General features: G+C 42.6%; 1 protein-coding gene across 1 annotated transcript in view; it reads right to left on the reverse strand.

Moving 5' to 3' along the window:
• Positions 1 to 431: 431 nt before the first annotated feature.
• LOC308655429 (intelectin-1a-like) overlaps positions 432 to 18849 on the reverse strand; it is a gene marked incomplete at its 3' end in the record, with an annotated part of 158386 nt that continues 139968 nt past the window's right edge. The window contains exons 2-8 of the mRNA XM_081305551.1: positions 6296 to 6359; positions 4750 to 4851; positions 3390 to 3637; positions 2916 to 3074; positions 2093 to 2213; positions 1012 to 1115; positions 432 to 584 (exon numbers count right to left, since the gene is read on the reverse strand). Coding sequence (XP_081161677.1) covers positions 432 to 584; positions 1012 to 1115; positions 2093 to 2213; positions 2916 to 3074; positions 3390 to 3637; positions 4750 to 4851; positions 6296 to 6359 — 951 coding nt within the window. The remainder of the gene's footprint in view (positions 585 to 1011; positions 1116 to 2092; positions 2214 to 2915; positions 3075 to 3389; positions 3638 to 4749; positions 4852 to 6295; positions 6360 to 18849) is intronic.

Genomic DNA, 18849 nt, shown 5'->3' on the forward strand with positions numbered 1-18849 from the left:
AGTTTGACTGGGCAAGTAACTGGAGGTAGGTCAGGCATGGTGGAGAAGGTGGGTCACTGGGAGTGTGTCCCAGAAGTTTCTTGAGGCCCCAGCCCACTCTCTTCTCTCTCCTCTCCTCTTGTCTTTTCTCTCTCTCTATCTCCTTCCTGGCTGCCATGAGTAGAGTAACTTCCCTGCCTCACCTGGGGCCCAGAGCAATGAACTTGATCCACCATGGACTAAATCTCTGAAACCATGAGCCAAAATAAACTTTCCCTCCTCTAAGTTGTTCTTGATCAACATAGGGACACAGTGTCACAAAGCCAACCAACAAACACCAATGCATGAATTAATATGATTTATTTTTCTCTCCTCGGGTACTAGCAAGTGGTTCTCCATCCTTGGGACCGCATCCCTTGGAGAAGAGCTCTGGGTCCCGTAGAATGAAGTTCTCAACGATAGAAGAGAAGCACAGCTGCCTCTGTTATCTCCCGGCTGCTGCTGTAACCAACATGAGTTCCATGTCCATTCCAGTCAAAAGCAGAGAAGTCTCCACATTGCCTGGGATTACCCTCTGGGAAGTATCCTCCTCCACCAATGCAGTGCTAGGAAACAAGGAGAGGAAGAGGTGGTGATGAGAGGGCTGCTGATGAGCCCAAAGGTATTAATGGCCAAATCCAGAGGGATCTGTGGTCCCCATCCATTCTCCATGGGCAGTGTTGATCTTCTCCCATAGACTTCTCAACGCTTAGCTTAGTGACACACCATCTCCTCCTGACTTTCCTGCAACTTTTATGAACATCTGTTCTTGGATTCCCTGGCTGGACTCTTCCTTCATGAATTCCTTAAGTGCTGCTTCCTAGGAGGGAACACATCTCCCTCTCCCGTATAGATTGTCTGACTCAGTAAGGAGGAAGGGAAGTTACGCTCCCCCCCCCACATGCTCACACCACACTCTTACACACACACACACACACACACACACACACACAGCCTCATTCACAAGCACCTTTGGTCCCCACAAAGACTCACAAATTCAGTGTTACATCCGGTGACCTTCATTCCGGCACACAAGGCATTGGCTGCTCTCTCATTATTAAATACTCTGAACTGGACAAATCCTGCAGTGAATTCGTCTGAAAATGAGATGCAGAAAACAGCACTCAAGGAGGATGCCAGAAATAGCTTCCTTTAGGCTGCCCAGAGAGAGTGGATGCCAGGCTGAGGCTCAAGAGTGGAGGCCAGCACAACTGTGGTCATGACTGGTGCAGCCCAGCCCCAAACTTCACCAACCTTTTCCCAACCCCAGACTCAAGAAGTGGATCTCAGAGAGGGTCTCTGTTCACCAGCGCTTGTATGGAGAAATTCAACAATATTGGGAAATCACAAACAAACATGTAAAAAGGATTGTTGCAGCAAATAGTTTCTCCCCCGCCCTCTCTCTCTCTCCCTCTCCCTCCCTTCTTCCCTCCCTCCCTCTCTCTCTCCCTCTCTTTCTCTCTCTCTCTCTATGAGACAAGGTCTCACTAAGTTGCCCAGGTTGGCTTCAAACTTTCAATCCTCCTGCTTCAGCCACCTGAGCATCTGGGATTATAGACAGACACTAGGATGTCTGGCTTCTCTTTTATTTTAAAATTTTAAATCCTAGATATATTTACAACAGCTTTGAACTTTATAGAATAGGGCTCAACCTAACAAAGGTGATGCTGCCAAAATTAGATGAACATTAAATAAATATTTACCCCTCACAATAGAAGTACAATTGTCTCACCATTTGCCCTTTATACATGAATCTTGGTCTCAATAAGTTGCTGAGGGGTTGATAACGGGGTAGCTAGGAATAGAATCTGGAGCTAAACTTCCCCAGGCCATATACTGACTCTCCTGCCTGTGTACTGTGATCTCAGGTAGGTTCCTGAACCTCTCAGTGCTTCAGGTTTCTGATTCATAAAGTGGGGTTCATAATAGTCCTCAAGGGTAGTCGCGCAAATTAAATGTGACAATACATGTAACATTCATTGAAGAGAATGAGGCTGTGGTAATAAGTAACCTCCTATCATAACTGAATTTATCATCTTTGCTATTAAGAGTTCAAGGAGCACTAAGAACTCACTCCGGCCATTGGGTGAGTAATACGCTGCAGTTTTCTGAGCATCACCAAAATCGTAGACCACAGGTATTGCCGGACCATTGTCAGCCCAACACTTTCCTATTCCATATTTCACTGGGTATTTCTACAAGGAACAACAATGACAAAATCATTGGATAAGGAAAAAGTTTTGGTTTTGGGGGTTACAATCATTCATTAAGAGAAAGCAATGTTTTCTCAGTAAATGAGATTATTTCAAAACCAGGCAAAATAAGAATCTTTCCTTTTTTGCTTTTCTCCTACAACCAGGCCAACTGGTGCACTCCCTCCCTCCCTCCCTCTCTCCCTCTCCCTGTCTGACCCCCCACCCAAGTCTTCTCTCTCCTGGGTCTCTTATCTTCTCTGGCTCAGCATTTATTTTTTTCTTTATTAAATTATTTATTTATTCTAATGTGTTATGCATGATGGCAGAATGCAATTCATTACATATTATACATATAGAGCACAATTTTTCAAGTTGCTGATTGTACACAAAGTATTTTCACACCATTCGTGTCTTCATACATGTACTTAGGAATAATGATGTCTAACTCATTCCACCATCATTCCTACCCCCGAGCCCCTCCCTCCCCTTTGCCCTATCTAAGGTTCCTCCATTCCTCCCATGTTCCCCCCACATTGCTATTATGAGTCATCTGGCTCAGAATTTCTGAGGATAGTGGGACAGAAGCCATCAGCAAATTAGGATGAGGGGACATGAAAGGGCCATGGAAAGGTGCTTCCTGCCCAACCTCACACACCTGTCTCTATATCATGAAAGCCAGTCCCAGCCCGCAGCCCTGTGTACCTGATAGAGGCCAAACAGATTATGTTCCAGATGCTGGAAGAAGCCAGTCGTGGTGCGGTACCTCAGCAGAGAGCTGTTCCGCCAGTTCTCCATGGGGCTCTTGTTGGGCACATGCCAGATGCCCAGGTCCGCAGCCTGGATGTCATAGTAGCCAGGGTTCTGGAAAAGCAACCAACACTGAGACTGACCAGCCCAGGTCCCACAGGGGCAAAAGACACACATGGGCTCCCTCAGCTGAGCTGACAGCTCTGGGCTCCAGGGGGACAGATGGCCAGCCCTGCTCTCACACACCCACCTCCAGCAGATCATGCCCCCACCACCACCCGCTGCCTAATGGCCTTGTGGGAAGAAGCTGGGGTGTGAGGCATGTGACTGTTTCTCTCTTCTGCTCCAGCCCCATGTCCGCAGCCCCCCTCCCAACCCCCCTCCTGCCCAGCCACACTCAGGTCCTCACCCTTTCCCAGTGGCACCCACCTTGTAGTCATCACTGGTGGCCGCCTCTGCAGACCCGAAGGTGTTGTAATTGGCCCAGTTGCCGTCCCCCTCTGGGTAGTCTGCTCTGTTGCCCTGCTGGCTGGACCACCGATCGCCCACCGTGCACTTCCCAGCCATGTTGTTCTCGTGCACACTGGCCACCAGGGTCCAGCCACCACCCGCAGAGGTCATGTCACAGAAGGTCTGGTAGACGACACCATTCTTGGCCCGGAGGAGATACAGGCCATCTGTGGAGAGAACCAGCCCAGAGCCTCCCTGTCTGTGAGCTCATGCCATCTCAGTGCTGTGACCAGGACAGCTCTGAGAACTGGAAACATGGCCTAAGGGCTCCTCTCCTGAGTCCTGTCACTATGCATCCCTGGGTGTAGTGAAACACCCCAAGTTTGAATAACAACCTACTGACTGAGGTCGAACACAGAATTATCCAAGCTCTCAGCAACGTTCCTCTCAAAATTAAGCATAGAATTTTCATATGACCCAGCAATTCCACTTCTAGTACATGCCCAAAGGAATTAAAAATAGGATTAAAACACTAAACATTTATTGCAGGATTAGTCACAGGAATCATAGAAATAACTGACGTACTCAACAGAAAAATAAAATAGTGTGTATACACACATCACACACAATCTATGTTGTGCATATATTGACATATATATCTATCAACAACTGATAGAAAGCAATTAGTTATTCACGCTATATGTATAAACCTTGAAAACACTATGCTAAGTGGAAGAAACCAGATGTAAAGTACAGTTACCTTATGATTCTACTTACATGAAGAAACTAAAATAGGCAAATTCATAGAGACAGAAAGTACAACAGCAGCTACATGGGCCTTAGGGAAGGCAGAATATGGGTCCATTACTTAATGAACATAGAATTTCTGTTTGGAATAATGAAAATTTTCTTGAGATGGATAGTGGTAGTGATTGCATAGCACTGAGAAAGTAATTCATGCCATTGAAGTGTACACTTAAAACTGGTTAAAATGACAAAGCTTATCCTATATATAGTATATACTTTTTACCACATTTATTTAAACTAAAACCCAAAACAAAACAAAACAAAAAAACAGTTGGGTGCAGTGGCACACACCTGTAATCCCAGCAATTTAGGAGGCTGAGGCAGAAGGATCAGGCCAGCCTCAGCAACACAGACAGACCTTGTCTCAAAAAGGTGAGGGGGTGGGGCTTAGGATGTAGCTTAGTGGTAAAGTGCCCCAGGTTCAATCCCCAGTACCCAAAAAAGAACTTTAAAAAGCTAAAAAAAAAAAAAAAAAAAAAGAAAGAAAAAAAAATTCACTGAAGACAAAATCCTGATAGGGCTCCTTACTCACCATTTGCACCAAAGTACTTCTCTTTGATTTGTTTGCAGCTTCTAGGCAGAGATGGAGACAATAATGAACAGGTCCATTCCTTGGAAACAGCATTGCTCATAGCTAGAGAATATGCAGAGTTTCATTCTCTTTGCTGCTCTGACACAAAACCCAGCCTTCACTTGCCACTAATCCCCAACTCACTCCACCTCTGTGACAGAGCCTTGCTGCCTGGGTTGAAAGACCCTGAGCTATCCAGCATCATCCATCATCCAGCACAGGTTTACCTCCCTCCTTCCACAGGACCAAGCCCTGCCCTGGGCACCCAGCATTCAAAGAAATTAAACATCCCCAGGAACTTACCTCTAGAGGGAGGTGCCAAAACCAACAGAAAATTTTATTAAAAGGAATGAAGGATAAGCTCAGGAGAACAAGAGAAAGACTCTGAGATGAGAAGAGAGGAGTCTGAAGGGAGCTGGGGGTTGTCGGGGGTAGGATGACTTAGTGACAGAGGCTTTCTAGTTCTGGCGACACTACAGTGTACTCTGAGAGAATAGACATGATTCATCAGTTGGAAGAAAGAAAAGAGAATTCAAGGCAGGAGAAAAACATGTCCAAAGACCTGGAGAAAAGAATGAAGCAAAGCCCAACTTGACAAAGAAATACAGGTAGCTTAATGTGGTTGAGGCAGAGTGTGAGGTGACAGAGCTGAGACTCTAGCCAGGAGACCAGCAGGGGCACAGAATGAAGAACCTTGTACAGGAGCGTCAACTCTGCAAACCAGTCTAAAAGGAGGGCTAGAAGGATCACAAGCTTTCAAGTCAGAGGGATTCAGGCCTAAGTAGCTCAGGCTTCCAGGGGAGAGTCCTTGGGTTCTACTTGCCACACCTGAGCCCCAGTTTCCTTCTGCCTCAGAGGAAGTTAATAACTAGTATTGTGTAAAGATCAAGTGAGATAATATGTAGAAACATGCTTTTCTCAGCCAGGCATGGTGGTAAACACCTGTGATCTGGGTGACTTAGTGAGACCCTATCTCAAAATAAAAAATAATAAAACATGCTGGTGATGTGGGTCAGTGGTAGAGGGCCCTGGGTTCAATCCCCAGTACTCTGGAAAGAAACAGGTGTTTGTCTTTTAAAAAATGAATAGATAAATAACAATTAAAAGAAATACAGATTTTAAAATGCCATTGCTATTCTTATATAGAGAAGACTATAAAGAGAACATTCTCTGGGCACAGGGTATACCACACAATTACCAAGGTCACTGCAGGCCATGGTAGTGGGAAATAGTGAAGAGAGGACACCTTTCTTACAAGGGTCCCCTCAGGACCACACAGAGACAAAGAACCAGACCCAGGATATGTCTTAGCAATACTCTCACTGCTAGAGACCAGGTCCCTCCAGAGGCCAGAAATCAGCAACAAGGTGGCCCCTGTGCATCTCAAAGACGTCATCTCTGGCTCAGGCGAGTCCCCCTTCCTGGAAGCAACCCTGCCTAGTGTGTGTTCTTTGAAAGCTGTGTGCAGGTGAGCTGGGGGGACTGGACCCCTGACAGGGAGACTCACCAGCACTGCATCCTCTGCTGGCCACAATGAGAAACAGCAGGAAGCCGAGTTGGGTCATGTTAGTCTTAAAAAAAAGCAAGATGAAAGTCACTGTCTTGATTGTCTTTTTTTCTTTATTCCTGTCTCCTTACAAAGACTCAAAGTTCCCCTGCTTTTTTTTTTTAACTCCACACATCTCTGGAAACTAAATCAGACCTGAGCTAAAATAAGGGATCCCCAAACTCACAGAAAGCAAACCCCTTCCACCAACACAGGGCCAGGAGCTGAAGTTACCAGTGAGTGGAGACTGGATCTTTCTCTGCAGAGGTTCCTAATGAGAGGTGAGAGCTGAGCTCTTTATGGAGAAAGCACAGGGGCAGAGTCCAGGTCTCCAGACTCTCCCTCCCCTGGCATGATGCCCAAGGAGGTGAGGCGTCTGGTTATGACAGGAAAGATATTCAGTGATGATGATGGAATTAGCAGGACAAATAGTAAAGCTCATTTCCTAGCATTGTTCCTAGATTTGTGGATTTCATGGCCCTGTGTATTTAAAAAAAAATAGGGGAGACTCTCAAGAGTTGGTGTTGATTTGGGGTTTTGTTTGTGCTTTTCTTTCTTGCTAAGTAAAAACTTTTTCTCCTATTCTCCTATTAATTATCTAGTGTCATCATCATTTCATAGAAAAAAGAAACTTTAACAATGAAAGAGGAAAGGTACCATTTCAGAATCAGTAGAAGTCTTTAGCTCCAATAAATGTAGTTCCATACAAAGTTTTGTTATTTGGTTGCTAATTTTCTCATTTTGCCACAAACTAGTGAAACTTTACTACACATTGAACTTGGATTAAATTCATTAAAAAAAACCCAAAAAACTTTTGATGTGTCAAAGCTCCTATATCATTCCTGTCCCAAGGTTATCCAAATCCCATCAGCTTATAATGGAAGCGATCGGCTCCTCCTCAGTGACACCACATCCCTAATTCATTACAGTACTGATAATTTTGCAAACCATAGGAAAAGATTGTGAACCTCTCTTTGATTAAGTTAGTATTTTTTATCTTTCTAAGTCCGAAGTATAGATTTGCACAAAACACTCATAGATATTGAGAGAATAAAATAAAACAGTGCCCATGAAGGAATGCCCACTTCTGCCCCTCTCCCCCCTGCACTGCCTGCAGTGGTACCAGCAATCTCCTGCTCAGCATTATCACAGTCTCAGACCTCTCACGAAGTCCGAGGTCATCAAAAAGAGGAACAAGAAGCTCATTCAGCTCTAGCCAGGTTGATATGTCAAAAGTATAACCAATAGAAACCCAGGGATAGCCACAACTGGGTACCGAGAAGATTGGAGGGGTCACAGCTTGATTCTCAACATTGGTTATGGGAGCAACAAGGAAGTAAAGCCCATGCTTCCAGTGGCTTCTGGAAGTTCCTGGTTCTCAATGTCAAAGATCTGGAAATGCTGCTGCTGAGCAACAAGTCTTATTGTGCTGAGATTGCTCACAGTATTTCTTCCACGAACCTCAGAGCCATCATGAAAAAAGAAACCCTACTGGCCCTCAGAGTCACCAGCTCCAATGCCAGGCTGCACAGTGAAGAAAATGAATAGGAGACTCCTGTGTGTATTTCATTTGTACTTAAATAAACCCAGAAAAACTGTGTGCACACACACAGAGAAAATATATACTTCTTTTAGTTCTTTTTAAATTAATTCTGAGATGTATTTTTTTCATATTTTGACATCTTTAGTATCATTTTGCAACCCATCTTTAGTAGTACACACATCATGGAACAGTCTACAATTGATTGATTGAACCTAAGAGTCTAGAAAAATGGTAGACCTGTTTGAGGGATATTATCTCTTCTAACCATCAGCATTCAGTCAGCGATTGTGTCCCACTGATTGTACCTCCTACTTCCTCTGCAATCTGTTCCCCGTGCCACCTCCTCCAATCCCATTGCCCTTGACTCTTGTTTAGTTAAGGTCTAGTTGATATAGGACACATTTAGTGGTGACTAATAGAAACCCCATCTCAAAGTGGCTTAAACAAAAAGTAAATATATCACTTCACGAAGTAAAAAATCTAGAAAGAGGGTAGGATTTATGCTTAACTGACTCATTAGCTTCTCTCCACCAGGCTCCGTCCTACGGCTGAGTTCAAGATGGCGACTGGTATTCCAGGCATTACCTACAAGCCGAGGGAGGAGGGCTCATCATTTCCTGTGGCTCCTTTTCAGGAGAGAACAAGCTTTCTCCAGAGTCCCCCAGCTTCCTGATCCTAATGTCTTGTTGGCCTGAGATGGTCACATGTGGCACTAGCTCCATGGGGCTTCCTTTACCCACGCTCAGACTGGTGCTCTAAACAATGCCAGCCTATTTTCTCACAGTACTGGAGACTAGAAGTTGAAGGTACACGTGCCCAGTTCTAGTTCCTTCTGAGGTCTGATTCCTTCTGAGGCCTCTCTCCTTAGCTGTAGTAGCCACCTCTCTGTGTCTTTACATGGTCTAAGCTCTGAGTGCAGTGCATTTCTGGTGTCTCTCTTTGTGTCCGAATTTCCTCCTCTTATAAGTATACCAGCCATATTGGATTAGAGTCCATCCTAATTACCTTATTTTAACTTAATTGCCTCTTTAAAAACCCTGTCTTCAAATGCCATCACATTCCGACTCAACAAATAAAAGTGAGAAAATAATTGTCCAGATTGCCCAAAACCATTCATCTGGGCTTGTGATTAACACTGATGAGTCATATAACAAGGCTTTCTCTGGCCTCTATTTCAGACCTAACCCTCTTCTGTCTCTAGTATTGGCCCCCCTTCAATCCCTTCTCCACACTTGTGCCAACATGGATCCTGGTAAAGCAAACCATCCCTACAATCCCATTAAAAATATCCCTGTCCTCTTGCATTATTTGGACAACCAAGGTCTAAATCCACACCATGGGAGTTGTGTCAGTTACTTATTGCTACATAACAATCCACTCCACAATGAAGTGGCTTAAAACAACAGCAGCCATTTCTTTTGCTTATGCATCTGCAATTTGAGTGTGGCTTGTTTCTGTTGCACATCAGCTGAAACATCTTAGTGTCTTCTCTTATGTTCAATCACTTATAAATAGACTATCAGGATGGGATTTTAGGGTTGAACTATTCAGACATCTGGAAGCAACAGTGAGCCCATAGCTGGTGGCCAGGGGGGTTGTGTGGATGCTGGACACTTGCTCTCTCCAGTCTTTCTCTTCCCCACTTTGGGTCTTATTTGTATTTTAGCTCAACTTCCTCCATCACTGAATTTCCATATGCTGTAGAAAACAGGAATTGGAGGATTTAAGAAGATAACGGTAGGACCAGTAAGGACTATTTTAACATTGGCAATGATACAGTGAGGGCAGAAGAGAAAAATAGCAGGAGATAGCAATGGCAGCCAAATGCACTTTCCACTTACAATATAACCTATGTTGGGGTACAGGAGGGGGCTGGTTTGAGGCTAAGTTGTATGTAGTGATGAGCTGAAAGTTATTGGGAGATGAGGGAGTGCTGATAGGTATAGAAAAGAATTCGAGTATTTGCCTAAACATGCACAAGGCCCTGGGCTCAATTCCTAGCACTGCAAAAACAAAGAAGAGAAGGTAAGATGATGGTTTTGATAGAATATTGCTTTTGATGGACTTAGATTCATCATCAATGGACAGTGCATGTCAAAATAATTCCAAAATGTACCCAAGACAGAAAATTGACAGTATGTATATATGTGCACCAAGAGAGAAGCATGTGGAAGAAATTCCCTCCACCCCCACCTCACTCCAGCCCAGCATCTGTCTCTAGTGAGTTAGTTATACTTTGTTATTTTTTAAAAAAGAAAGGTTTGTTGTACACACACACACACACACACACACACACACACACACACACTTTAATGAATATTACAAGGCATATACCTGTATCATTATCATCCTGCTTGAGAAATAAAATGTCAGCACCTCAAGAACTTCCCATATGCTTCTAGACTATAAACCCTTCCCTTCCACCTAAAAGTCATCACTTGCCCAACTCTTAAGGTAATCAGATTCTGTGTCCTTGTCACACTGTCAAAGATATTACAGATTTATAGCTTAAGGTGGTGGCCTACACCTTCTGTAGTCACAGCTACTGGTGGGGGAGCGTTAAAACAAGAGGAGTTCCAGTTGGAGGACAACCTGGGAAATGTAGTGAGACCCTGTCTCAAACTATGTTGGCGGATGCCCTGCATCTCTCAGAGCTGTCAGCCTTAAAATGATAATTTCTCTTCACAAATCTTGGCTAGAACAAGTTGCATAGTTCTGCTTAACTTCAAAGATAAAGTGCAGCTCTTTCTATTGAGGATTGAACCTAGGGCATTCTGGGCAAACACTCTACTATTGAGTTACATCCTTAGCCTTTTAAATTTTATTCTGAGACACAGTCTTATTAAGTTGCTGAGGTTGGCCTTGAACTTGTGATCCTCTTGTATCAGCCTCCCAAGCAGCTGGGATTACATGTGCCTGGTGGTTATTCTTTAGAGTTGTAACAAGTAGCAGAGATATATGATAGCCAGGTCAGTCCTCAACCTCTCCGTCCCTGCTCCTCTTCCAGCCTGCCTTCCATCTATTTATTTATTTATCTATCTATCTACCTATTTATTTATTTATTTATTTATTTTCCTGGTGTGGGGTATTGAACCCAGTGGTACTTAACCACTGAGCTAAATCTTCTGCTCTATTTATTTATCTGTGGGACTGGGTCTTGCTAAATTGCTTTTAGGACCTCACCAAGTTGCTGAGGTCGGCTTTGAACTTGTGATTCTCCTGCCTCTGCCTCCTCTTCCTTTCCTTTATAATGCAATAGATACCTATAACCCGTGACATAACCCAAGAACTAAAACGTTATCAGTCACCTACCCCTACCCCAGTGCTCCTTTGTATCACTCCACCTCATTTCCCCCTCAGGTGTTGCCATAATGCCAATTTGTGTTTATTGTTTTATTGCTTAAGTTAGTTTTATTGACCACACGTATATGCAACATATTGCATACGTGAATAAATGTCTTTTTAAATTCCTTTGTTTTTGAATTATATAAAAGTACTATTATATTACATGTTGCTTTCTGGGGCATACTTTTTCCTTATGACATTAAACAACTAGTTGTCCTCTAAAGCTGTGGCAAAGTCACCCATTCATTTTCATTGCTATTGCTATTCCGTGGTATGAATTTATCATGATTTTGTTTTTCTACTCTCCAATGATTGGGCATTTATTTTGATTTTAGTGGTTTTGCTTTTTTCAATTAAGCACAATACTTTTATAAGCATCATTGTGTGTTTTTGTTGCTATGACTGAGACCTGACAAGAACATCTTAAAGGAGGAAAAGTTTATTTGGACTTAAAGGTTCAGTCCATGGTCTGTAGGCTCCATTCCTCTGGGCCTGATGCATAACATCGTAGCAGAGGGGTGTGGAAGAGGAAAGATGCTCAGCTCACAGTAGCCAGGATGTCTAGGTAGGGGAAGAAAGGTAATCCTGTTTCCCCTGAGATTATGGAAGGGGAGAGATTAGGAAGGAGAAGAGCAAAACACATGTCCATTTAAAAAGTTAGTTGCAGTAGCACAGCAGTAAGGGCTATATTCAAAGTATAAAGTGGACCACTGTCACAATATATGGAAGTTCTAGGCCCCCAGTATCTCCAAATGTGACTTTACTTGGGGACAGGGCCCTTTAAAGATATAATTAAGGTTAAATGAGGTCGTCATGGTGGGTGCTAATCCAATGTGCTTGGTCTCTTTATAAAAAGAGGAGGTTGGGGCACATATACAGACTAAGGGTCAACAATGTGAGGGCACAGCAGTAGGGTGGCCATCCCCAAACCAGGAAACAGGCCTCAGCAGAAACTAAACCACCAACATTGGGATCTTGGACTTCTGGCATCCAGAACTGTGAGAAAATAAATTTCAGCTAAGTCACTCAGTCTTTTGTATTTTGTTCTGGCAGCACTAGCTGATGTTGCTACCAGAACAAAATTCAAAAGACTGAGTGACTTAGATGATGTTGCTGCATTTAAGGATGATGGCCATTAAGCATATTTTTTAACTTGTACAAGACAAATAATTTTTGTGTTACTGCATTCATCCCTGACAGTGCTTTACTCATAGCAGGATCTTACTTTACCCATAGCCTCTGGTCCCCCTTTGAATCTCTGAATCCTGTTTTATAGTTGGATCCTGCAGGAGATCATCCTGTTCTTGAAGACTATAAGGCTTTTTTTCCATCAAAATCTCCTGCAGTTCGCATTCCTACTAGGTTGGTCTCATAGTAGTTGAGAATTAGGTGGCAGCTTGTTGTGTTAGGTCCCTGGAGTGCCTGTTTTTATTAGGCAAAAGAGACAGAAAGCAGAAAGAAGAAAATAACAAGCAGAATTTATGTTGAGGATCCATTTTACGTTTATTAATTTGTAGCAAAATAAAAAATCAAAAAACACAAACCAAAACATAAAGCCACTCTATCACTCAGATTAAGGGTCTTTTGGAAAACAGGTAAATTAATGGACCACTGGTAGTCAAAACCTTTTTTGAAGCACATAACAGCAGCATATTTCAATAGCCATAAAATCATTCACTCCCTGAAGTTCAGCAATTCCTCTCATGGGAACAAACCCTAAGGAAATAATTAAAGAGAAACAAAATTTTATGTACATAAATATAAAAGATATTAATTGTAGCATGATTTGTAAGAGTATAAGTTCTCAACAACAAGGAAATTGTTAAGTTAGAGCATGTAAACCAATGGACTACTATGCAGCTATTAAAATAATAATACTTTTTTTTTTTCTCACCATGCAACCTGCTTTAGTGCCAACAGCCTACAAGCACAGAGGCCAGGCAATGGTTTGGGAGCACAGTCCAGGTGAAAATGATGATTATGAAGAATGTGTAGAAACATGAAAAATGTTTTATGATTTTGTGGCACATTTCAAGAAAAAGCAGAATGCAAAATTACATTCATTTTATGATTACAGCTATGTAAAAAGCATCATGTAGTCAAAAATGGATGGAGGATTAGAACTAAAAACAATTTAAAAATATTTACTTATGACTGTAATCCTAGACACTTGGGAGACTCAGGTAAGAGGATTACAAGTTTGAGACCAGGCTCAGCAACTTAGTGAGACCCTAAGCAATTTGGAGAGTCCCCGTCTCAAAAACTAAAAAGGGTTAGGGGTGTGACTCAATAGTTAAGTGCCCCTGGGTTCAATCCCCAGAACCAAAAACAAAACGAAGCAAAACAAAACAAAACAAAAAAACCCAAAAAACAATAACAAAAAAACTTTACTTATTTATTTTTGTGGTACTGGGATTTAAACCTAGGGAAATGCTTTACTGCTAAGCTACACCCCCAACTCCAAAACTATTGTCTTAGGATACTAAGTCTATACATTTTTTAAAAAGAAAATTTATTTAAAGTATATATTTTACATATATATTTTGTTTTTTATTTTGAGACAGGGTCTCTGTCAGTTGCTGAGGCTGGCCTTGAACTTGTGATCCTTCTGCCTCAACCTCCCAAGTCACTGGGATTACAGGTGTATGCCACCAGGCCTGGGTCAGATATAAATTATTAAATAACAAAGTTCTTAAGTTTTGTTTCAGGAAAAGCCTTTAGAACCCACCTAAGGATAGTATGAAACTGGCTTTTCAGAACGGACATTTGCGGGGCACAGTGTACCTACTAAAATCTCAGTGATGCTGGAGGATCCCAAATTCCAGGCCAGCCTGTGCAATGTAGTGAGATCCTATCTATGAGAAATAAAAACTTCCATGGTCCATTTTCAAAATATAGTATTTAGCCTTAATTGGGATGTAAGATCCAATTGTAGCCATTTTAACTGTGACCCTTCTCTTTGCCCACCCCAATTTTAAAAGTAGCCAATCTTGGAGATTGTAACCCCAAGCTCCTCCTTATCAGAGCAAGGGGTAGTACGATGTTAGGGATAAAAAAGGCGAATGGCCAGCCCAAGTGTGCTTGCCAGCTGGATCCTCTCTGGTAACCTGCCCTTCTGCAGAAGTAAAGTTTGCAGAACTATTTCTGAGCATGTGTTTGATTCCTTGCAGCACCCAGGTATTACTAACATGTCTCAGAATAAAAAATAAAGGGACTGAGGATGTAGCTCAGTGATGGAGTACCACTAGGTTTAGTCCCCATTGTTGCAAACAACAAAACAAAAAACACATGTGCAAAAGAAGCCTGCTACTCCGTCCATGACCTTTTGATTTCACAAACTCAAAATTCCCCAGGCAGCCAGGTGTGGTGGGGCACACCTGTAATCCCAGCCACTTGGGAGGCTGAGGCAGGAAGATGAAGAGTTCAAACCCAGCCTCAGCAACTTATCGAGGCCCTAAGCAACTCAGGCAGACCCTGTCTCTAACAAATATAAAAATGGGACTGGAGATTTGGCTCAGTGGTTAAGTGCCAATCAAATTCAATTCAAAAAGAGAAAAAAATCCTAAAAATAAAAAATCCCCCTTGCAACATGCAACCTGTGAAGAAACATAATGGCCATTTACATGCATGCAAAAGACCCTCAAACTCCCCTTCTTGCCATCTAATAAACAAGCTACTTCTTCCTTCTTATAAACTCCCCCACTGGCAATTGATCAAGGAGGCAGATTTGAGTTTATAGCTCCTGGTCTCCTTGCTGACTGGTTGTGCAATAAAGCCTTCTCTCCTCCCTCGCCCCCAGTATCAAGGTTGAACCCAGGGCCTACAAGCGGGCTGGGCAAGCCCTCAACACGGAGCCACATGACCAGCCCCAGTAAAGCCTTTTCTTTTTGTAAGAACCTGATGCCATAGTCTAACAGTGGCCATTCCTTTGGGAGCTTCCCTTTGTAAATTTGCTTATTCCCGCTTTGCCTGATGTTCTAAATTCTAGAGAAAAGCTGCACCTAAATGATTAAACTGTAAATGGCTAAATAATCTTTCTGTATATTTACAGAACCTAGAACATCTGTTGTCCTTCAGATAACATCAGAATATGTAACACCGCTTTAGTCTTTCATTCTCTGCATCGACAAACACAAAATGTGTAGATTGCTGTGATGTTTAACTTGGGGGTGGAGGAGGAGAATATGTTTGTCTAAAGAATTACAGGAACGAGCTCTAGGAGTCAGGGTCAATTGCAAGTTTCTGGCCACAAAATGAAGAAAAAAATCCATACCCTGGATGGTGGAGACCCCACCAGGCAGTGTCCTTCCTGCCCGTTGCCCCCTGTATCTCCTCTCCCTCTCCATAGAAGCCCTTTTGCTTACCTGAGTTCCCAGGTGGCCTTTTGGGGGGATGATAGTCCCCTTCATCTACTCAGGATTGAAGCTGATTTCCTTAACAAACAACTCTCACCTCCCAGGAGTATTTGCTTTTAAATCATGAGCAATCAGACTTGGATCTTGGTAACTGTTAGGAAGAATTTAACACAGGCATCACCATTCTGAAACTTAGAATAAGTCATCTCAAGGTCACTCTGACTCAACCTGACCCTAAACCCCAAACAATACTCCAAAGGAAACGGTTATCTGGGTCTGAAGTCCTGAAGACACCTGATTCAACATGGAACAGTGACCACCTCAAAGAGTGGAGGTGCGACCAAAAGATCCTTCCCTGACAACCCCTAGCAACAGCCTGGCCTAACTGCAGAATTCCCCCACTCCCTCATGCCCCTAGAGGGACCCCAGGCTGTAATTGGAAAGTGGGTCTCAGTCTCCACTGGGCCCACCTCCGTAGGTTTGTCCTGAATAAACGAACCTCTTCTCTCTCTTTATCTCCTTAATTCTGTTCTTTCCTTACAGTAGCAACAGCTTTGGCTTATGGTTGGGAGGGGGTAGCAATACCAGAGTTGATCTGATCTGATAACAGCCACAAGGGACTATTGGGCAGTGGTGTATATAGTGGGGCTGCTTCATGCCCCCGTGGGAAGGAATGGGCTGATATGACACTATCGCTATCACTATGCTACTCAGAACTGCACACATTTTATTTTATTTATTTACTTTTTTGATTTTATTATTTTTATTTTATTCTAAGTATAAAAATTAGTGTCTTCTTTATTTTTTAAACTTTTTATTTGTTCTTTTTAGTTATGTATGACAATAGAATGTACTTTGACATAATATACATACATGGAGTATAACTTCACATTCTTTTCCCATTCTGTGGTTGGACATGATGTGGAGTTACACTGGTTGTGTATTCCTATATGACCATAGGAAAATAATGTGTGTGATTCACTCTACTGTCTTTCCTATTCCCATTCTCCATCTCTTTTCTTTATTCCCCTTTATTCCTCTTTGTCTAATCCAAAGTACCTCTATCCCTCTGCCCTGTTATGTGTTAGCATCTGCATCTCAGAGAGAACATTTGGCCTTTAGTTTTTCTGGGGTTGGCTTAATTCACTTAGCACGATAGTCTCCAGTTCCATCAATTTACCAGAAAATTCCATAATTTCATTTTTCTTTATGGCTGAGTAAGATTCCATTGTGTACATATACCACATTTTCTTTATCCATGTACATACACCACATTTTCTTTATCCATTCATTCGTTGAAGGGCACCTAAGTTAGTTCCCTAACTTAGCTATTGAACAACACAAATTTGTGTTCCGATAAACACTAGTCAGTACCTAGGAAAGTTCCTTGTTTTGGGCAGTGAGATAAGGAATACTCTAAAGGATGTGACATGGAAAGAAGCAGAGAGGGGAAAGGGGCCACTTCCCTTGTCTCATATTTAGGTGAGGATCAAAGCAGAGTGTCCTTGGTTGTAAAGTAAAAGAATGTCCCATAACCTCCTGAAGAAATCCACATGCACAGTGAGCGTGCAGCCCATCCTATTTACTCCTCCTGCCTGTAGGTGTCGCACAGCCCTGCATTATATCCCAGCCTGCTGCCAGGGTGGAGGCAATAAAACGTTCCAACCCTCTTCACTGAGTCCTCTAAGTCCTTTCTTTGGCATCAGAAAACAGTATGCTGGGGTCTTTACAGCCCTGAAGTTGAACAGTTTGGTTTTTTAGTCGTGGGGATGGAACCCAGGGGTGCTCTACCATTGAGCTACATCCCCAGTCCTTTCATTTTTTATTTTAAGACAGGGTCATGTTAAGTTGCCAGGCTGGCCTTGCACTTATCCCCTCCTGCCTCAGCCTCCCCAGTTGTGGGGATTACAGGCGTGCACCACCACTCCTGGCTTCCATTTAGGATTTTGGACTGTGAATGATGACCTTGGAAAGTGAAATCATGGATGGAATGTGGATCCACAGCAGATAGCCAGAGAAATGAGTCAAGCTCAAACAGGTGCTTCAAATATTTTAAATACTATTTTCAGCTTAAAGAAAGGAAAGGGTTTGTGGGGGAAGCTGATTTGGGAAAGACAGACAGGAAAAGTATGGTGACTAAGGGTAAGTTTTATTATGCAGAGTTAAATCAGTGCCTTCTCTGCTGATTAGAGTCTAGTGATTTACTTCTCCTTCTGGGTACAGAGAGTAAGACAAATGGAGATTTCCTTTTAAGATGTGAATTTTCTGTACAAAAGAGTGACTTCTACTTTGTTCTCAGAGGAAGTTTCTCCAAATAATCAGATCAAAGTATTCTGTTAAAACAAAATCCTCACAGCTAGGGGGTATGGCTCTTTGGTAGAGTTTGCCCCTAGCGTGAGCCGGGCCCTGGGTTCCATCCAGGGCCAATTACATCTATAGCTAAATCTATTGTACTCTTTTCTTTCTTTCTTTTAAGATGTTGTGGTTGAAAAGCCAGTAGTTGGTTCCCCACTTTAGCTATTGTTCACAAAGTAGAATCACACCATCTGCAGCTCATGAATCGTGGCAGTCTCCATTCTATACAACAGAATGAGAGTTCCCTGGGCAGTCCAGAATGGTGGGTTTTGTAAGGAAGTTCTAATAAGAAAACAGAACAATAGGGAGAAAATTCCCCACTACCATCTCAACAGACCTGATTAGTAACATCATGTTATTTTGGGTTACTTTTTTTGTTTTTTTTGCAGGAATTAAAACAGAAAATACTAAGCCAGGCATGGTGGTTCACACCTGTAATCCCAGAAACTTGGAGGTGGATGCAGAAGTATCACAAGTCTGAGACTAGCACAAGAAGTAAAGTGGGCTGAGATATGGGGATGAAGCTCAGTAGTAGAGTGCCCCTGGGTTTAACTCCTTATGTATATATGACCTTGGAAAGTGAAACTATGGATGGGCTATGGATACACAGCAGATAGCCAGAGAAATTATATATATATAAATTATTTTAATAATGTTCATCCTGGACTCCTTCTCTGACATTTCATCAACTGCACTGTCCATGGATTCTATTATTATAGTATGCTGGCTTGTTTGGGGCACTTTCTTCTCTTGTTTTTTCATGTTTTCTGTATGTCTTCCTTTCTTGCAGTGTGGATATGAGATATTACAGTTTCTATCCTATAATCTTAGAGTGTCCCTGCAGATTACCTATATCTCACCTTGGTGTTGGACTCCTAGACCCCTGCTGGTGTCCTACAATAAATGCTCCTGCAACT

Source organism: Spermophilus citellus (assembly GCF_964194105.1).
Source record: "Spermophilus citellus genome assembly, chromosome: 9".
Taxonomy (NCBI): Eukaryota; Metazoa; Chordata; class Mammalia; order Rodentia; family Sciuridae; genus Spermophilus; species Spermophilus citellus.